Here is a 19,896-nt window from a genome sequence, read left to right on the forward strand (position 1 = left end):
GTTTTGCTTTCCCAGGTTCCAGATCCTCCAGCCATACAAGGCCTTGGTACATGTTCTTCCTTTGGCCTGGAATGCTCGCCTCTGCCCTCTCCCCTTTTAGGCTGCCCACTACATGTAGCTGACTTTTCTCCACCCTTTAGATTTCTGCTCAAGATCACTCCAGCCTAAGTCAAGTCTTTTTGTTTCACGCACTCAGAGATGTGTACTTTTTTCCAATTAAGAGCTTCAGTTTGCAGTTGTACATTTATTACCATAATTAATTTAACTTTAGTGCCCTCTGACTGGAAAGCTTGATAGAAATGGAAACTCCTTCTGATTTTGTTCACCATTTATGTCCCTAAGTGTTGGCCTAGTGTTGGAGACATCGATATACTTTTGTTAAATGAATGAACGAATAACAAGAATGACTTTATGCAAAAGATGGTTACATATATGGGGCATATTTTTAAATGCTACATTTCACCCTTTAGCGGAGGAGGGGGAGCAGTAAATTCACAGGAAGAAGCATTTTCTCCAGGCTCTGACTCTCCATGTCTTCCTTTAGGTTTCTGTGATGTCAGGAGTCCACTAAAGGGCAGAAAAAGGCTGTGAGTTCGTTCCACACTGGTTAACTATCAACAATTTCTTTCTTTTTTTGAGATAGAGTCTTGCTCTGTCACCCAGGCTGGAGTGCAGTGATGCGATCTCAGCTCACTGCAACCTCCGCCTCCTGGGTTCAAGCGATTCTCCTGCCTCAGCCTCCCGAGTAGCTGGGATGACAGGCGCGTGCCACTGCACCTGGCCCATTTTTGTATTTTTTTTAGTGAAGATGGGCTTTCACTGTATTGGCCAGGCTGCTTCTGAACTCCTGACATCAGGTGATCCGCCCACCTCGGCCTCCCAAAATGCTGGGAGTATAGGCGTGAGCAACCGTGCCCGGCCTAACTATTAACAATTTCTTGTCACCATTTAAGAAACCTAAATTCTGCTAGAAAGGAAAAGCTTGATGGCAGATCTCTGTGGAACAAACTTTAGGAAGCTTGTTGAGCCATTTCTTGTTGTAAGTGCCAATAATACATTTATTTAACATTTGTATATTCTTAATCTACAGCCCAACCATTCTTAGCTCCATCTTTTCCGTCATTGCCACTGATATGTCTGTACTGCAGGGCACTCGTTAAGCCTCTTCTAGAACTTAGCTCTGCCACAGCAGGTGCCCACATCTAACTCTTTATTTTGGTTTCCAAAGGAACTGCTTCAAATTTTTCAGGAAAGCTGTGGGTGGTAAAATATATGAGAGTGTGCCGTCTTTTGTTGTTTTCCTTTGATTAACTGGGAATCACTTTGAGCTAAGAAGAACAAGGAGCCTTAAATATCTACAGATAAGAGGAGATACAAAAGTGAGGCTGAAGAGTTAACAGAATCCTAATTAAAGATAAACTTGGATCATTACATATTTGTATATTGGCTACAGAGTTGTATACTTCATATACATATGAAGTATAGTGTGTGACTCTTGAAAATGTGTAATAAGATTTAAGGGGTTAGCCAGACACAGGGTCTAAGACAGATAATCCAAGTACTTTGGAAGGCTGAGGCAGGAGGATTGCTTGAGGCCAGGAGTTTGAGACCAGCCTGGGAAACATAGTGAGACCCCGTCTCTACCAAAAATTAACTGGGTGTGGTGCCATGCACCTGTAGTCCTAGCTACTCTAGAGGCTGAGGCATGAAGACCCCTTGAGCCCAGGAGTTTGAGGCTGCAGTGAACTATGATCACACCACTACACTACAGTATGGGTAACAGAGTGAGACATTCTCTCTTAAAAAAGAAAAAAAGAAAAGACTTAAGGGGCTGTATTATGTATTCAGGGAAAAGCTAATACAATTACTTGAAAAAAATCAAGGAAAGCCAGAGTTCTAGAGTTTTATACATTTAACATCAGATGTTTGATGTTTAAAATGCTGGCCTGAAGTTTGAGCTGAGGATCAAATTGTCTGCTTAGAAACAACTGAGTTTCTCAGCTATGGTAAACCTGGGAAATGTGTAAAGAGGGGGGTATAATTAATTCACTGGGAAAAAATGCAGAAAGAAACAACCTTTGCTCAGAAAAGATGCACAAACAGCAAGAAATTTTAGTTAAGTAAATGATTTTAAATTATAATTGCAGAAAGTAGTGATATATTTCTGAAAGGCTATGGTAGACATCATGAAGGATTCTGATACCTTAACTCTTAGTCCATCTTTGGTGCAAGATGATCTTAAAGGTTTAGAAGAAATATCCCAGCTCTGGGGAATGTATTTCTTGTATGTTTTCTTAGAGTTGTTTATTAATTTTCATTGGTGAATATTTTTCAAGAGTTTAATTTAGGTATGTCTCAGAAAGAAATGTAAGGGATGAAAATGGAAACTGTGGTTTTCTTCCTGGAGTGTAAAAGATACATTCATTTTTTCATTTTATAAGCGATGAACAAGTTTGTACACTGTACACTGGAGTAACACCAGGATTTGAGAGTAGAGAGGTGCATGACTTGGTCCCTGCCTTCTCAGACCCTGTAGTCAAATCAGGGAAAGATATATGGAAATAAAGAGTTTTAGCAGAGTGTTAGGATGGAGGAATGCCAGGAAAAGAAAAATCACCCAGTTGGTGGGTGGGATTGGGGTGTCACCAAATCAGCTATAGTCCAGCAAATACCTCTTAGAGGGGATGGCTATTGAGCTGAGCCATAAAGGTCACCAGGAAGTTTGTCATGTCATTAGGGGAAGTAAGGGAAGACTGCTGCAGGGAAAGGGACTAGCATAAGGAAATTCAAAGAGGTAGAGAGAGCAGTGCATGGTGCCATGAGAACGTCAAGTCTGCTCAGGACTGGTGATGGGGCTGTGAGTGCCAGTGCATATGGGGACTTGGCAAATGCTAGGCTGGAAAAACACCCAGGAGAGAGATCGTGAAAAGCCTTCCACGCCAGGCTAAGAAGCATAACCTTTATTCTGAAGGCAAAGGGTAGCCACCAAAGGATTTTAAGTACCAGGGTGATATGATCAGATGTGTGCTTTAGAAAAATCATTCTGGCAGCTATTATACATTCTAAATGAAGATAAAGCATCTCCTTAAGACCCCTGAAGTATTCCAGCTAGTTCCTGAAGAAGGGATGTCTATAATTCTCACCATTTATCCTCTTAACATGCCACAGAAACATTATCCCACCTGAATTCTGGCTGCCTAGACTCAACCATGTCCTGGAGAAATCGGTTTGGGGTAGTTGTTACATTTTTCCTAATAACCCTTGACATCAGGCACACCCAAATAGGCCACTATAAAGGAAACCCAGCCTTTCCATATTGATGGGATGTTTGTGTCAGCTGCCACGAGCAAGGCAGGGATGTTCTACACACTTTTTAAGGGGTGAGATGCCATTTTCCCTCATGTAGATACTCTATGGGAGAAACATGCAAGAGAAAAAAGAAACCTTCATGTTGAGCTTTCTTTCTGCTGACAATCAGATCATGCAACAATATCCTATTTGCATGAAAATGTAGCCACCTTACAACAGGAGCTATACATTCATAAGCATACTTTTGAATGGACCATTTGGAAAACTTTCAAGGCACAACCGAATTTACTCAGTATCAAAAGATACAACTATAAATGGCCTGATTTTTGAGTCTAGGTACATTTTGGGATTAAACACTATTCCTCAACACTGGAAGAAGAGAAAAGTAAAGTTTAAAGAGAGGATATGGCCCAAAACTACGGAGTCTCAATACAATATTGTAAATGAAAATGATCTTGAAGTCACTGTGGCTTCCAGCATGGCTCCTAGAAAAACAAGGGGGTCCGCAACCTTACACGTTCATTTGCCCTGGCAGTCGAAAGTTCATCTCCTTAATTAGGAGTTTTGCTCCTGTGACATAAAGAACCCTCTGACAGACAACCCATTTTATTTTTACCTGATGGCCCACTGACACAGGAAGTACTGATCAGTTGTGATGTAAATCTTAGGAGCTGCTTTGGGTTTTGTTGTCTCACTCTGAGTAGGTTTAGGGGAACAGCAGTCCTGAGAGGACAGAAGGAGTTAGTAGAGAGAGAAAAAATGGGAGCAAGGCTTTGACCTGCCGGAGAGGAGCCCCTGCTGACACGGTCAGTCTGACCCATTGAATGGCCTGAATACGATAAATGCCGCTTTATCCTGCCTTGAAAGGCACGAGATAGCACAGTCTAAATGCCTGGGCATGCTTAAATAGGCGACTCGGGATGTTTGAGTTGAGCGTGTTTGAAATCTGAGCTCTCTGACAGCCTGGGAGCTGCCACAGGTCACCTGCCTTGGTCCGTAGGGACAGGCCCAGGTCTCACAAGAAATTGTCCGTAGACGAATTGTAGTACAAATTCCTTTCTTTGTTGGTTGGCCTCTTTCACTAGACCATGGCCTATAAAATTTTGTAAAAACAATTCTTAAATATTATTTGAAAGGGCAAATGGCCCACGCTGAAAGGTTTGACAGTTTGACATATAGTGCATGGTTTTGATAGCTCGGAAACTGAAAAGTGTGGCCAAGATTCTCCCCCTGCTCGTTAGAAACCTGGTGTTTTTTAAATAGTGTCTTGTTGCTGTGCAGAGTTCCTCTGCTCCTTGAAATCTGACAGGCAATGAGTCTGCTCCAGTGATCTTAAATCCTTTTAGACTAATTTGTGAGACAGTAGCAAAGTACTGTAGCTAGCACCTTGGAGTCCAGCATCTAAGAGGCACAGAACCAGGTACTGCCAATTAAGGAGCCATTCGGATAATCATATCAAAGCAGATTGCTTTAGTCTTCTGATAATGTCCGAGCCTGTGCCTAGAGAGAGAGGCACCCAGAGTTTCACTTCACTGAGGGGGAAAAAAGAGATTGGAGTGGCCCGGTCTCATCAGAGCCCAGGAAGTTGCAGGGAGTGGATTTCTGCATTAGAATGTTGCATATGTGCGGCCTGTGTGTGCGCAGCCCCGGCGGCTGCCTCTGCATAGCCAAAGGCCATTTTCAGGAGCCTCTGGCCCCTCAGTCACTGGCCTGCTAGTTAATTGCCACACGGACTTCATGACACATGGGCAGATAATATGACATTTTCAGTTTCTGTCACTAGCAAACGCCACAACGTTGCTTGCACTAGTTGCTAAGAAGCTGTCAGAAACCATTAGCGGTTGGCTAAAGTCGCCCTATGGCATTTCCTCATAGCATCAGCAAAACGAGCATAAATCACCCACTGGAGCCTACTGCTATCCTAATGAGGCTGTAAGCTTGTTTATGGACTAGCATCATTTTTATGATTATTTCCACCTTTTCAGTTTGCCTTCATTTGGCGGCAGGAGAAGTCAGCTCCAGGAATGAAGTCACTGCTGACATTTTACAAATGTGGTTCAGAGCTGCTGCCTGCTGCCGTGTGGTCGGCCGGCGGTTCTCCAAGTTTGTTTAGTGATCTCAAAAATAAAAAAGGAAAGAAATTCTCGAGAGACCACAATGAGGTGACTATATCAAATTGCGAAGTGAATGGAAATGCTAAAGGTACAATTGACCATTTAGACTTTCCTCTGAGGTTGAGACGTTTCCAGATCAATTTTCAATTTTAGAAAGTGGAAGAGGTTAAACAATTTATTAAAATCTATGAAAGTGTTTGCTTTTAGAATAGTCTGTTTTATTATGCTCTTCTCCTTCCCCATCTTCTCCATTTCCCTAACTTGTGTCGGAAAGGAGCAGGGTTTATTGTTTTAGGCTTTTCTGAACATGCACCAGTATTTACACTGGATTGAAAGCATTTGCTTCCAATGAAAATCTTGTCTTAGATTACAACCCAGCAGTGTAATTTCCCTCCCAGATGGGAGTAAAGTAGCTGTATTTGCCTAAAAACAGTAGGAAGAACAAACTGTGCATTAAGCCAAGGCTGTTTTTGGCTTGAGCTAATGATGTAATAGAAACCTTTTATTCAGGAGAGGTCACTGCCAGGGACTGAAGGGGGTGATCTGGCTCCTGCTTGAAAGGTTTCTCCATTGTATCTACATAAGTCTTCACTTAAAAAATTCTGTTCCTAATGCTTCTGCTTTCATACAGCAGAAATAAACAGGAAAGGTTCTGGTGAGTGTTACACATGGAATGCAGAAAGCCTTCCTCTCCTAATGGAGTATATAATTCAGGTGCCCTCAAGGCACGCTTTCAGGAATTCTTTTGCCTGAGGTAATGGGAAGCTAAGGTTGCTTTAAGGCCTTGATTATCTATTGATGCACAAAGCTGGGAAAAAGTCATCTCTGCTGGATTATAGTAGATATTTCCATAAATTATCAATGAATTCTCTTCTAGGCAGGCACTAGGCATTGCTTGCTAAATTAATCTGAAGGGGTTTGAGGTGGATAAAAAGGCTATTTTTTTAAAAGGTGGAAAATAATCATGGGGAGGTGGTGAAAACAGTATTGTTAGGTTATAAGCTTTTCATTTTTAATCAATGATCAAGTCGTATGTGTCCTTTCCTTGGTTACCTTTTGCATATTGAAAGTGGATTAGCCCATTGAAAATTTAAATGCTGTTGAGTTGTTTTCTTTTCTCATGTTTCTTTAATGAATTGTTATTTTATATGGTAAATTGCTTCTCTGAATAAAAAGCCTGTTTAAATACTGGACTTTCAAAGAATTTATTAGGCAAATCCAAGGGGACCTCTCATAAAATACTTGGTTATGCAAATAAAGAGTTTGGTTGGGTGGAAGGAGTGCTGATGTACAGATGCCGGGGTCTGGCACAGCACAGACCCCAGTAGTTCCATGCCAGGGTACATGACCTTGACCCAGTCAGGGAACATAGCATTTTCTTCACTGATACAGTGATGGCTTTGGAGTGGTGGGTTTTCATGATCTTTTCCAAGTGAACACAAGCTATGATTCTGTGAAACTTTTAACAAAACAGATGGGTTTTAAATATAATAAAATTATGGATTTTTAATGAATAAAAGTTTAGAATCAGAAAAGTTTTACAGAAGTCTTGCATTTATAGCATATTCTGTAACAATAGTAGAAATATTGGAATTAGTCTGTTCCTCACCCAACAAGCTTTCTAAACTTCATCTCAGTACCAGTTAAGGCAATTGAAAAAAAAAAAAAGTTGAGGGACGCTTTTCTTTTTTTTCACAGGAGAGAGATAGGTCTGCTGAGGGAGCTGTTAAGAACAGTTGATTAGTTGCAACATACCTACTATAGATTAGACAGAAATAACTGAAATTGAACTAGAGAATTATTTTTTTATGTAGGACCTAATAACAGAAATGAGAAATACAGAAATTCATGAAGCCATGGAAATGAACCTGAGGCTATGTGCAGGAAACTTGTCTGACCAAAGTATCAGGTTCTTTGGGTCATGTAGATGGCTCTCCAATGACTTATTTAACCAGTGAATGTGTTCTTGGGTATATTTTTTTTTTACCTCATTTCTAAGCCTGGCCGCTATAGCTCTTCCTTTTGGGCCCAGATCAACCTGTCGGTTTCTAAGAGAACGGTTGACTGAGCTAAGCTACTTTTTAGTGTAATGGGTCTTGTCCTTTGTTGTTTTCCTTTTTGACTTTGAAGTTAAGGCAAAAAAAATACCTACTTTCCATTTGTACCTTGTAACTTTTTTTGAACAGTTATACAGGTTAAATTTTTATTTTTTTCTTATTAAACATGGTATTATAAAAGAGAAATACTACTTTTAAAAATTTCATTATGTCACAGAGCCAAAATGTTTTCTAGAAGAAAGAGTGTAAATGTTATAATAAAAATCAATAGAAAAATAGGATCCAATATAGAGGAATATGTTAGCAGGTGATTTTTCAGTGTGAAAAATTTAAACCTAGTACGAATTTTAGAAACTGCCTGAATTATTAGTGTAATACAATTCCAATTTACTGTTAATTTAGCATTACCTTATTTTATTTACACAGTAATTGTTTTTTAATTAAGAAACTATGTCAGGGGTTTTTCCCTTACTAAACTTGATGCTTTCTCTCTATTACAAGAAAAATTATATTTTATTTGAAGCATTCCTACGTCAAACTGCTTATATAATGGATTACCTACATTTCCCCATCCTAGTTTAACTAGTCTTAAGATAGATCACTTGTGGAAATAGTTGATATCTTAAATGAATCTTCTCACAAGTCAATGTCAATGACTGTGGGATCTGAATGCCCAGGCACCCATAGCGCCACTGCTAATGACTGCCACCATGTTTAACTCCCCAGTAGGAGTTACACTTAACCTGTCTCAGCTATACATATTGGAATAATTACCATAGCAACAAAGTCACAAGGGGATTGGATATTTCCCTCCGTTCCCTTTGACTTTTGGCAATGTTCTTTGGAAGACGTTCTTCAGACTTGACTACTCTTGAGCCTAGGCCTTGTTCTTTCTCTTTGTTTTGGAAAACAAAACACAACAAAAAAACAGTACCAAAGAAACTATTAATCATTTAAATTTGCTCTTTTGGTTTGGTTTATATCCAAAGGCATTCTATTTGAATAAAGCATGTCAAGGTAGCATCAGTCAAAATTTGATTCACTATGTTTGCAGGTGATGGCTTGGACAACAGTGTAGCTTCCCCCAGCACAGGTGACGATGATGACCCTGATAAGGACAAAAAGCGTCACAAAAAGCGTGGCATCTTTCCCAAAGTAGCCACAAATATCATGAGGGCGTGGCTGTTCCAGCATCTAACAGTAAGTGGATTCTAAATGACATATGTAAACTAAATATGGACAATGAACCAGTTTTTATAGAAAACAATGAGAAAAAAGTGATCCCTCTGGACTTGAAATATTTAATAAATAACTGTGTTCCCACAGTTTTTGCAAAAATGTTAGCACTTATTTCTTAGATACATACCCCAAATGAGAAATTTTATTTAAAATTAACGATTGCGGTTTTGTTAACTTTCGTAAGTTAAAAGCTTTAGGTGTTCATGTGCACTTGTGATTTTAAGAATGTATATTCATGATGTTGCCTTTCTAAATGTGACCCTTAAGTGCTCAGAACCATCTCCTACCAAGAAGAAAGTAAGACAAACCCTAAAGAGAGACTTAATGTCTTCTGATGCTTTAGTGGACCTTTATAACAAATGGTCCACAAAAATTCAAATCATGTTGCAATGGCAAGATGATCACATAATTTGCTTTTAAATGGTTTGAATGCACTGGCTTCCATTACAAAACATTCATGTAAGTCAGAGCTCCACAGTGAAAGTTGTCCCTGTATTTAGAACTGTAAAGGAAAACAGCAATATAGAGTCAGCTCTTCCTGTGTAGTCCCTTGTGACTTTTCAAGCAGAGTAACAGTTTATATTGTCTGTGCAAGTATTGCTGTTTTCACTGCAGGAATTCTCCTGGAGATGTGAGAAACTGGAGATTTGGGGCTTTATGCCACTGGGGGATTTGTTTTGTTTGGTTATTGTTCTGAATGAATTTCATGTTCAAAATATTTACAAGAATAATATTTTGGTGGATATTTTTGCAAGTGCATACTGATTTAAAGAAGAAGACACAATGAAGATTTGTGGATAAAATAATATTTTAAAAATCAACAAAATTGTTGACCAGGGCAATTTCAATATTAGAGACAAAGAATGAATTTAGACAGGTTGTAGCAAAGTTACACAGATGGATAAATGTTAAAAACTCTTGAGGGTTGTTTTTTAATATCAGGAGAAAATATTTTATGATACTATTTTTGTCTTAGCTTGCTTTTCCTAAAGTCATTTTTTCCTTAAATATTAAAGTTAATCCTGCATTGTCATAAACACGTGCAGAGCCTGTTTACCTTCATACCCAGGCCCACTTTCAAAGCCATGTTCCTCAGTGAGTTTTACGGGTACAGAGAGACAAACTCAGGGGATGTCTGAAGGTCGTGTTGGTTCTGCTCCTCTGGATAGAGGCTGTGCCTCTAATAATACTCAAGGGTATGAATTAATCCGGATTTTCCAGCATCAGTGAATAAGATAAAAACTGAGAGCAGCAGGAATAGCTAAAAAAAAAAAAAAAAAAAAAAAATTAAATTAAATTTAAAAAATGTTTCCTCCCTTCTCTTCCTCCCATCACAATTCCAAACAGTAACTGGATTACACTACAGTTTTTGAGTAAACTTTAGGGCTTGGCTATGCTGGAAATTAGTTGAAGATTTAGTTTGTTCAAGCTGTTTTGATTTTAACATCATATTAGGTTTACCTAAAATCTGATTCAGGCACCATTACTTATCTGACACCTGTTGCATGTGTGTAGGTATTTCAAGATCTGACTCCTGCAAGTTCCCCATTGAGGATTATCAATCACTAATGAACTGGGGGAAAGAGGACTCAGGTCTTGAGGGCATATCTTGAAAAATGAATGAATGACATTTAGATAAGAAGTGGCAGTTGGTCAAAGGTGCAGTACAATGATGCTGATGCAATGATGCTGATATTTTATCTCCAGAGCTAACCAGCTAACTTGCTCTGTGGAATGAGTTGGTGTGGTGGGCAAAATCAGGTTGACCCTGAAGTCACAACCAAACAATTTCTATTTCCTAGACTAGCAGAATCAGTGAATAGATTTCTTCAGCCCCCATCTCAATCTGCAAAGGAGTTTTGGTTTTACTTGAAGCTGAGGTGCCCCTGAAGAAAATATAATCAAATATTGGTTCAGACAGAATCAGGAGAGAGAGGAGCAAGTTATTTTATGCAGCCACTAGTTTTCCTGTTTTTTCTAGGTTGTACCCTTGTGAAGACCCTTGTAGAGAGCTACATTATCTTCTTGAAACAAACAAACAAACAAACAGACAAACAAAAAACCAAAATAAACTTTCTAACAGCCCTCATGATTTTACATGCATTGCATTGCTTATATGGACTATGTGTTTGTTACTGGGGCAATTGTAATCGAAATTATTCATGAACTGTCTGCTTTCTTGAGGCCTGAATAATAGTCTTCAGTTTTGAGGTCTTTGCTGGCCTGTGCCACTGCCCTGGAAGGGAAAGCCCATTCATTCATGTTTCCCCAGCTTTCTGTGAATGTTTACAGGTGTTACCTTGTGGTTTCCATTGGGTATTTCTCCCCCTATTACCCACTCCAGTGCCATCTGCTCATACAGAAATATTGATTAATGACAACCCTCATTAAACAGCTAATTATTCTTATAACATCATCTGAAGAGCAAAGTTAGGAGGTATGTTTAAATTTTTCATCTTTCTTTCCCCCAGTGAAAAAGATTCCTTCCCTCTTCTCTAATTGCAAGAGCAAATAGACCTCCAGTTACAAGGAACACCCGTTACCCTTGTTTTGTAATCCTTCTTGAAGGAATGCATAGACTGCTTAGTAATATTTATAGTAAGGAGCTAATTTTAATAAATTCTATTTTTAAAACCTATAGAATCTAAAGAGAGTTTTGTTGTTGTTTGTCTAAATGTAAGTAACCACTGACATCTCAGTACTAATTCTTTACTGACTTTATTTCAAGTTCTGAGAGGTCTTTAGGGATGCACAATTCATTAGGAAGACTGTACAAATTTTATGGTCACATCATTGCTATATGATTAATGCAACTTATCTAGGAAATCCTTTCTGAAATCTTGCTAGATATAAAAAAGCCACTGAAATTCTGGCTAATTAAAACAATAGTAATACCAATTTATTAGTAAATTGTAAACTGATCTTTTTTTAAATGTCCAAAGACATATTTGAAAACCTCCCACACTTTTTAAAACTAAATTGCTATTTCTTTTTAAAATAAATGGATCAATTCTTTCATTGGGTTTATTCAGCGAAAAAAATCTGCCCTTGAAAGGGCTTTAAAGCATTTCTGTGTTAGAAAATTAGAATAGGCCCTGAATTAAAAAACAAAACACAACAAAACAAAAACCAAGTTTCTGGATTTGTAACCCAGCTACATGAGAAGAAAAATGTGGCAGTCTGTAGTTATCCACAGGTAGATTTAATCAGTAGCACATTTTACTATTCCAAAGAGAGAACTAAAGCCTCATTCTTGGGCTCACAGTCTCTAGCAAGCTAAACTGGACATACTTATATATAATGAAAACAATAAAAGAAAAAGGGAACGAGTTTTAAACTTTGGTGATTATGGGGTAAGAGGAAATTTCAGTGAAGTAAATTCCCAGCTTAGACTTAGTTGAGCGTTTTGCCAGTTGATAAGTAGAGAGGGTCTCTTAAAAGAAACTATTCCCTGGAATTGAAAAGAATGACTGACAGGATTTAAATAATAAGAGAGAATTAGAAAGAAAATAAAGGCATTTATTAATAGAAATACTTACATTTGCCTGAAGATAAATTATTGCAAACAATTAAAACGTGCTTAATATTTGCATATGAGTCACTGTGTATTCACAATCAGTTCAGGGGCATATGTCATATCAAGATTTCTTTTTCCTTCTTGAAGGCATTATTCCAACTGTAAACATAGTCTGTGACATCATAGTGCTTAAGCTGGATGTGTTTTGCATATTATCAGTTCTTTTGCTACATAGCGTTGGCTTAGCGAAAATGAAGAAAAAGAATACATGCCACGTTTAAGGTAAAAATCAAGGGTCTCTTTTCTTTTTTGTTTTCCAACCCTATTATATTACAGTCTAAAGTATAATCTAAATAGAAAAGCAGTTAATGTGGTTCTCATTTAAAATATGCAGTGACTGTATTTTCCTGCATGGAGCTCCTGTGCTTCCAGGAATACTGAAAGTTAGGGAGAAGGGAGGTAGTTAGAAAGCATACTTACAGATTCAGGTGAAGCAAGCATTCACGGGTCAATATCCGGCATTGACCAGTCAGGGTGGTGATCCTGATGGTGAACTGATTTTCATCCACACTCTCTCCTACTCCCCATCCATTCACCGTCCTGAGGATTCCATCTGGTTAAGCCTTACTATAGAGACAAACTTTGCTTCTAAGTTAGACACACTTATATGCCAAGTGTTTTTGTTTCTCTCTCTCTCTTTCTTTCTTTCTTTCTTTCTTTCTTTCTTTCTTTCTTTCTTTCTTTCTTTCTTTCTTTCTTTCTTTCTCTTTCTTTCTTTCTTTCTTTCTTTCTTTCTTCTTTCTTTCTTTCTTTCTTTCTTTCTTTCTTTCTTTCTTTCTTTCTTTCTTTCCCTCTCTCTCTCTCTCTCTCTCTCCCTTCCTTCCTTCCTTCCTTCCTTCCTTCCTTCCTTCCTTCCTTCCTTCCTTCCTTCCTTCCTTCCTTCCTTCTTTCTTGCTTTCTTGCTTTCTCTTTTTTTTCTTTCTTTCTTCTTTGTGTATGTGTGCACTTCTAGCCTGGAAAATTTGTGTGTGTGTGTGTGTGTGTGGCCAAATTTATGTCTTGATTTCTGATTTATAAGACTTTCCTCTCATTGTGGATAAAGCCAATGCGAGAGGTTGTAGAATCTTCCAGGTTGAGAATAGCGTTTCCATAGTAACACTATTAGATGAAAAGTGCCCTGCGGGTCCGCCACTCTAAGGACGGAGTAAATGGAATTGAATTGGGAATTGAATGCTCTAGAAGAGACAGATGTTGTTTCATTGGTTTCGCTTTTAGTAACAAGATCTGTTGGAGTCATCTTAGTGTCATATCTCTCCTTGCCATTTTGGAAGAATTATTCTCTAAACACTATGAATTATTACAATGAAAAAGTACATCTAATTGGTATCTGGATAATCCATTCTGTTGATCAAAGTTAGGAAAAGATAGCAGTACTTATAGGTAGGCACATGGGCAGGTAGTAGATGGAATTTTCTGCTCTCCTCCCATTTCTATTTCTCTTTCTATTGCCCACCTCTGTACCCTGCCAGTTTGAACAGTGAATATTCATTCTAAGCCTTACCAGCCAGCATCCTTCAACAACGTATCCTGAAAGATCTAGGGGGAGTTCTGAGAAGGTGGTGGGGCAGGACAACTATATTCTCACATTCTCGCCCTAACTGTTCATCAGGGTAATACAAAGTATTTGAGAAAGGCAGTTTCTTCTTCAAACTAATCCTAATCTACCTTAATTGTCATGTGCCTGAGCCAAGGGAGGTGGTTTGTGGAGATAGCAGGTAACTTTGATTCCTTCTTCATTACGTGTTATCTGCAGACAGATCATTAAATTAAGAGCCTTAAAAACTAGATATGAAGGTGTGAGATTTGTTTTTCCTTGCAGATGACCATGTACCCTATCAAAAATTAGCTCTCTTACATACAAAAGAATATTTTCATAGTTTCTACTTTTTCCCTTACATGTAACTGCCATTCACCTTCACCTCTGACCAAAGCTAGGCTTTGCTGAAACTAACCCAGGCTTGGATGATAAAATCCTTTATCTGAATTTTAAAAGATCTCTGCTACTTTGAAGATAGCGTATTTCAACTTTGACTAGATAAGGACTCTAACTATTTTTCACTCAAGTGGGGGTCATCGGTCTGGGGAGGCAAATGGAGTCGATTATTTAATTACTTGAAGGGAATATTGGAATGCCCTAATTCTTCTGTGAGATACATCATATAAACTCTGTTTTAATAATGAAGCGGGTGGTTTCCAGATTCTGGGGCAACTGCCTTTTTCTTTTTCTTAGATGGTTATTGAAATCCTAATGGGATGGGTGATGAATTTTCTTAGGTCAGGTAAACTGAAAAGGCTACAGCTGGAATTCTTCACCCAGAAGAATCGGAGTTAATACTAATGATCATTGTGAATTAGAAGATCAAAGGAGAAGCATCAGCCTGTTCTCCACGTTGTTGCCCCAGAGGCCATTAGTGACCTGGCAAAGCTTTCTCCCAGCCTTCTCTGTACCTCCTTCCCCTTGCCTGGGCCTTTCTTCCCCACTCGTAGTTATGCACCTCTGACCTGGGGTAATTACAGTCAGTTGATGAGGAGGCATGGGGGAAAACAATCAAAAGCAAAATCAAAAGTCCAACTTTAAAATTGCCTATTTATCCCGGTATATAGCCCTTCTGAGCACACGACCTCTGTCTGAGAGTCTATGTTACTTTCAGAGTATGAGTGTGATTTTTGTGTGCAGTGAAATAAGTGGTTTATTCATTTCACCAATGGTTGTTTCACTGTAAGAGACTTTTGTAGAGTCTGGCTGGCAATTTGTCAGATCATTCTAAAATTTTTCTTTTGTTTCCAAGGTTAATATACAGATACACGATAGTTTAGTTTTCTGATATATTCTTAATTGGGCTGATTAAATAAAAGATTATGTGTAAAACAAAAGTGCCCATGGACTTTTTACAATTTGTTAAGTTGTTACTGATGCACATAACTGTTTGAACACTAGCCAGCCATTTATACTTGGAAGCGTGTATCAATATCATGTCTTCTTTTTATTTTAATTAGTGATGATATATTTTTTAAAGATAAAATATCAACCTTGCTCACTGAACATGCAACTCAATTTATCTTTCAGATTAAAATTGGAGTACCACACGTATACATGTGAGTGTGTGTATATTTTTTTAACTAACTCAATCCACTCCCTAGGAATTTTATACAAGTTTGGTTCTTTCTTTCTCCATGTTTAAGATTCCTAGTGAAGATACCTTGCCTTAAAATATGAAGGTTTGACAGCAGGAAAATCAGATGGATTTATTTGATAAAAGATTCCAGTGTTTTGGATTGTTTTGTTTTCGTTGGTTGGTGGTTTTGCCAGTAGAAGTAAATCTACATGTCATGGAATTTAGGATCCTAGGACCTAACTGGGAACATCCACATCATATCTGTTTCTCATGCTAATGTGTGAGTATGACTGTCTGCTCATGTATGTCTCTACCTCTGCCATCTATGAATTTTAGTAGGGAAAACTAATCCATTTTACATCTTTTAATCCCCTAAGTAGCCATGTCCAAGGTTCTAATTTTTCTTCTTCTACTGATGTAGGTCCATGTCAGAGGGCAACCAAGTAGTGGAGACCACGTTGCAATGGTCTGTTGCTCAGCTCACAAAACACTCTGGGCCATGACCCAAGCTTACCTTTGATAGACTGAAAGTCATGTGGTAGCAAAAAAATATTTGATTGATGCTCCAAGGCAGTAATGATAGGGATTGTGTAGATCCACATCAAAATGATTGCTCCTGATGTGTGAGTGCTTTCACTTCAGTATGCTTGCTCGTCCTTGTGCAGAGTCCGGAGTGTGGGCAACTTGTCCTCTGTGGACTTGATAGTCACTTCACTGCGTCAAGAGCCAGAGAGTGCACTCAAGAACTCAGATAAGGCATCTTTTCCTTGGTGGGCCAATGGAGCGCCTCCAGGAGCAAGGTGTAGCTGAAAGGGTTATGCTAGACAACCTTCTAACATTTTAAAGACTTTTTAGTCCTTGTTTTTCCTTGCCATTGCAAAATGCCTTCACTCAGCAAATTATAGCCCAGTGAGCACAGGTCCCAAGATGAAACATATTCCTCTATCTAAAGAAAAGGTAGACCTTAAATAACTTGACGTGATGAAGGCCAACATCCTAAATTAGTTGGTATTTAAATGAGATAGAAATGACTTCATTTTATGTTTTTAGAAATATTCTGAAATAGGTCTTGGTAACTGCTTGAATTTAAATGTCCTGTTGGCATGATATCTTAAAAACTGGGGTGATATATATTAATTTAACCTTGTAGCTGTCTTTGCATTTCATTTCTTGATCATCTATGGTCAGTTTTTATCTGTTTCTACAATTACTTTTGTTGCTAGCATCCTTGCAGTACCCAAGTGCTCTCATTTGCCACATGGCACAGATTATCCTGAGAATTTGGTACCCTGGGAAGTTTTTGGGATGTCCAGAGACCAGCAGGTATAGTATTTTTGTTTTGTTTTGTTTTGTTTTTAACATGAACACTCATCCTGTGAAAGATCAAGGTCATTTCTGTTGCAGTTTATTGAAGTTTAGAAAAAATTATTATCTATTATTTAAAGAAAAGCCAGTTTCCCAACTTCAAGGGGGAAGAACGTCACAAAATGAATTCATTGAAAAAATAAAATAAAATATTCTCCTGTCTGCATAATGTGACTTTTATTATATTTTTAAAAATTCAGCTATTGATTGCTTGGCTATTTTGACATTGGATTATTTCCATCCTTTTAACAGCTGAAGGAAAAAAATTTATCATAATGCTAAATAAAAATGTAATACGTATGTATGTGGTGCGTTATTGTTTAATATTTTCCTATACGCTGGATTCATAAGACAATCCTGTGAAGTGGGCAGGATGACAAAAATGAAGTTTAGAGAAGTTAATTATTTTTCTCAAGATCAAAAGCGAGGAACTGGCTGAGCTTGAACCAGGATCTCCTGACTTGAATTTCCATGTGCTTTCCACCACGCTGCCTCTCAAACACACAGCAAATCAAATCGCATTGTGGGAGTTCAAAGATATAATCTCATTCCACAAGCTAGCAAATTAGTATTTTTAAAGAATAAAAATATGAGCCAGAGGGCTTGGCATAAAACTTCATAATGCAATCTGCTGGTTATTAGTAACTAAGGGCCAAGGACGGTCCTCCCCTATCTGGAATCTTTTTCTACAGATATTGGCCCATAAAAAAGGCAAAGAAAGCTACAGCTGTTGATATTTTGTGACAATCTTGGTAATTTTTGCGTTTTTGGAATTTCAGATTTTAAACGTTGTTTACCTGCTCCTCCTTCCTTACAGAAATAAGTAATTCTCTATCCATGTCTATTACTAACAATGTCTGTGATAGTGCTTTGGGAGGTGAAGAATCTTTCCTCATGCAAATCCTAACTAAACCTTCTAACACAGAATTTAGCTCCTTGAAGATTTTTTTCTTGCCTGTCACGTGGCCAGGATGCCAAAGAGCTATGTCTTTAATTTGCTTTATGGAGATAGAAGAAACTGCTTATGCAGCCCGATTACTCTTGAAACTACAATCCAACTGTCGTTTCTCAGCAAAGAAGGCTGCTAAAGCCAGGAGAATTAAGCCGCCGCTCTGGGGTATGACACCGAGGTCTGATCATTTTAAAGCTAGTAATAACCAGAACCCTAAAATTCTTATGAATAAAATGTAATTTTAGTAATGTTTCCATAAACAGTGGTAATGGTGGCATTTTAGTAGGCAGTGACATTAGTCACATCGAAATTGTACCACATTGGCTTTTAAATTACTCCACCTGTCTGTATGAATAGAATTTTCAGTGTAAAAGCAGAGAGACAGCTGCTGCTAATGTCTCCTTCTCCCTGTGCAGATAATGCTGGCAAATCTACATGCAGAAAGGACTGGCTTGTGATGTAAAACGGTACCTGACCCTGCTGGCTCCTGAGTTGCAAAGCAATACCTTTAATTACCAGTGGCTGTGTTTAGTTGTTGATATAAAAATGTCAGCTTCCAGGAGTGTAACCTCAGGTTCACTCCCTCTGGTAATGTCACCCATTGTACAATATTTTTCTTCCACCCACATCCGTAATGCGATGGGTGAGCATTTATCTTGATGTGTTTCAGAAACATGCAAGGCATTAATACTTAAAAGGAAAACGCCTAATACTGTACGAACTTGATTGATGATCTTTCCGTTGGAGAACTTTTAAAGATTAGTGGAATTTGGTTCCTTCTTTCTAGCCAGAATAGAAATATGGCATGCTGTTTATACCTTCAAAGGGCTTAGCATCATTCATCTAATACAAATATAGGTTCTTATGTGAGGATCATGGCAGGCACGTCATAGAGCAGAAAGGGTAAAGAATGGAGGGGCTTGAGAATATCAAATCTGTTACTACGTGCCCACATTTTGTATTGATAGATGAGGAAGTTTACATTTTAGAGAAGCCCCTTTGCTCTTAGCCTTTTGGTTATGGTTCTATTGTGGCAGCTCCATTGAGACAACAGTGGGCCAGGCGAGGGGATCCTCCTGTTGGAGATGCCTGTTGCCAACGATGTATTTGATGAAATGGTAAATAGGAGATATACATGTCTGGCTCATTGGCAGGCATTCTTTTTGACTTCTTTCACACAACTGGTGTTTTCGTGTTTAATTGAACAAGGAATGAGTAGTAAATGAAAGCTGCTGCCTGAAATCCCACTGTGAGCATGTTTTGCACTTGGCTCCCCAGTGACAAGGCAATTTGTGAAATTATGTGACGGAGTAATTAGATGAAGCCAGGGCTTCTGACTGTTGCCATGCATATGTGGCGAGGGTTTGTTGGGAAGAGGGAGGGGGAGAAAAAAATAGATTATTACTCTGGCAAGTCGGCTCAAAGCTTCTTCATTTATTTGTAAACAGAATATTTAGTGACCGCATAGGAAGTAGCTGTAATCACCAGCTCATAAAGAAACCACAGCAGAGCTTTTGGATTTTTGCAGAGTGCTCATGTAAAATTTAAGCTGGGAGGCAGAATCCCTGTTAATGTAATTAGGATCTAATTTACCACCCTTTGCACACAGATGTAATAATGTCTAGATATTTATTCTATCTTTAAGCATGTTACATATACCTCGGTGCAGCAGTTACTGAACAGAAACAGGTGTGAGCACTTTCCTAATTCGTTTTTACACTGTAAACACATAGCAATTTAAGGGAAATATTTACCAAAAACGAGGGGAAAGAATGTCTGCAAATGAGGCAGTAATGGACAGTTGCCCTTTATATACTGATGGATTTCTCAATGGTTAAGTAAATTAAAGCAAATGCTAGAAAAATCAATAGGCCAGCATAGTCTTGGTTTTGCCTCATAGACTTCAGGACAGAATGACAGATGTGGTGTCTATGACCCATTTAAGTATTAATGCTTGAAAAACTGCTTCTGCATGCAAGGTTGTAGGCTTAGAAACATTCTCCTATATTAAATTACAGACAATAATATTTTTAAGTATATGTGGAATTTATATGTTTCAGTTAGGTTGTTCTTACGTGTTCCATTTATATTGGAAGATTAGTTGCTTAGTTGTTGCAATAGCACCATAAATCAGTTTTGAATGTTCCCACAAGGAAACATCTTCATA

The 19,896-nt window shown here is 38.4% G+C and overlaps 1 protein-coding gene across 5 annotated transcripts in view; it reads left to right on the plus strand.

The window, feature by feature from the left end:
• MEIS1 (Meis homeobox 1) overlaps positions 1 to 19,896 on the plus strand; it is a 138,063-nt gene that overhangs the window by 69,086 nt on the left and 49,081 nt on the right. For all 5 annotated transcript variants that reach the window (XM_025354455.1, XM_025354456.1, XM_025354457.1 and 2 more), the window contains one exon: positions 8,535 to 8,680. In XM_025354455.1, the coding sequence (XP_025210240.1) occupies positions 8,535 to 8,680 (146 nt within the window). The remainder of the gene's footprint in view (positions 1 to 8,534; positions 8,681 to 19,896) is intronic.

This window comes from Theropithecus gelada, chromosome 13, assembly GCF_003255815.1.
Source record: "Theropithecus gelada isolate Dixy chromosome 13, Tgel_1.0, whole genome shotgun sequence".
Lineage (NCBI taxonomy): Eukaryota > Metazoa > Chordata > Mammalia > Primates > Cercopithecidae > Theropithecus > Theropithecus gelada.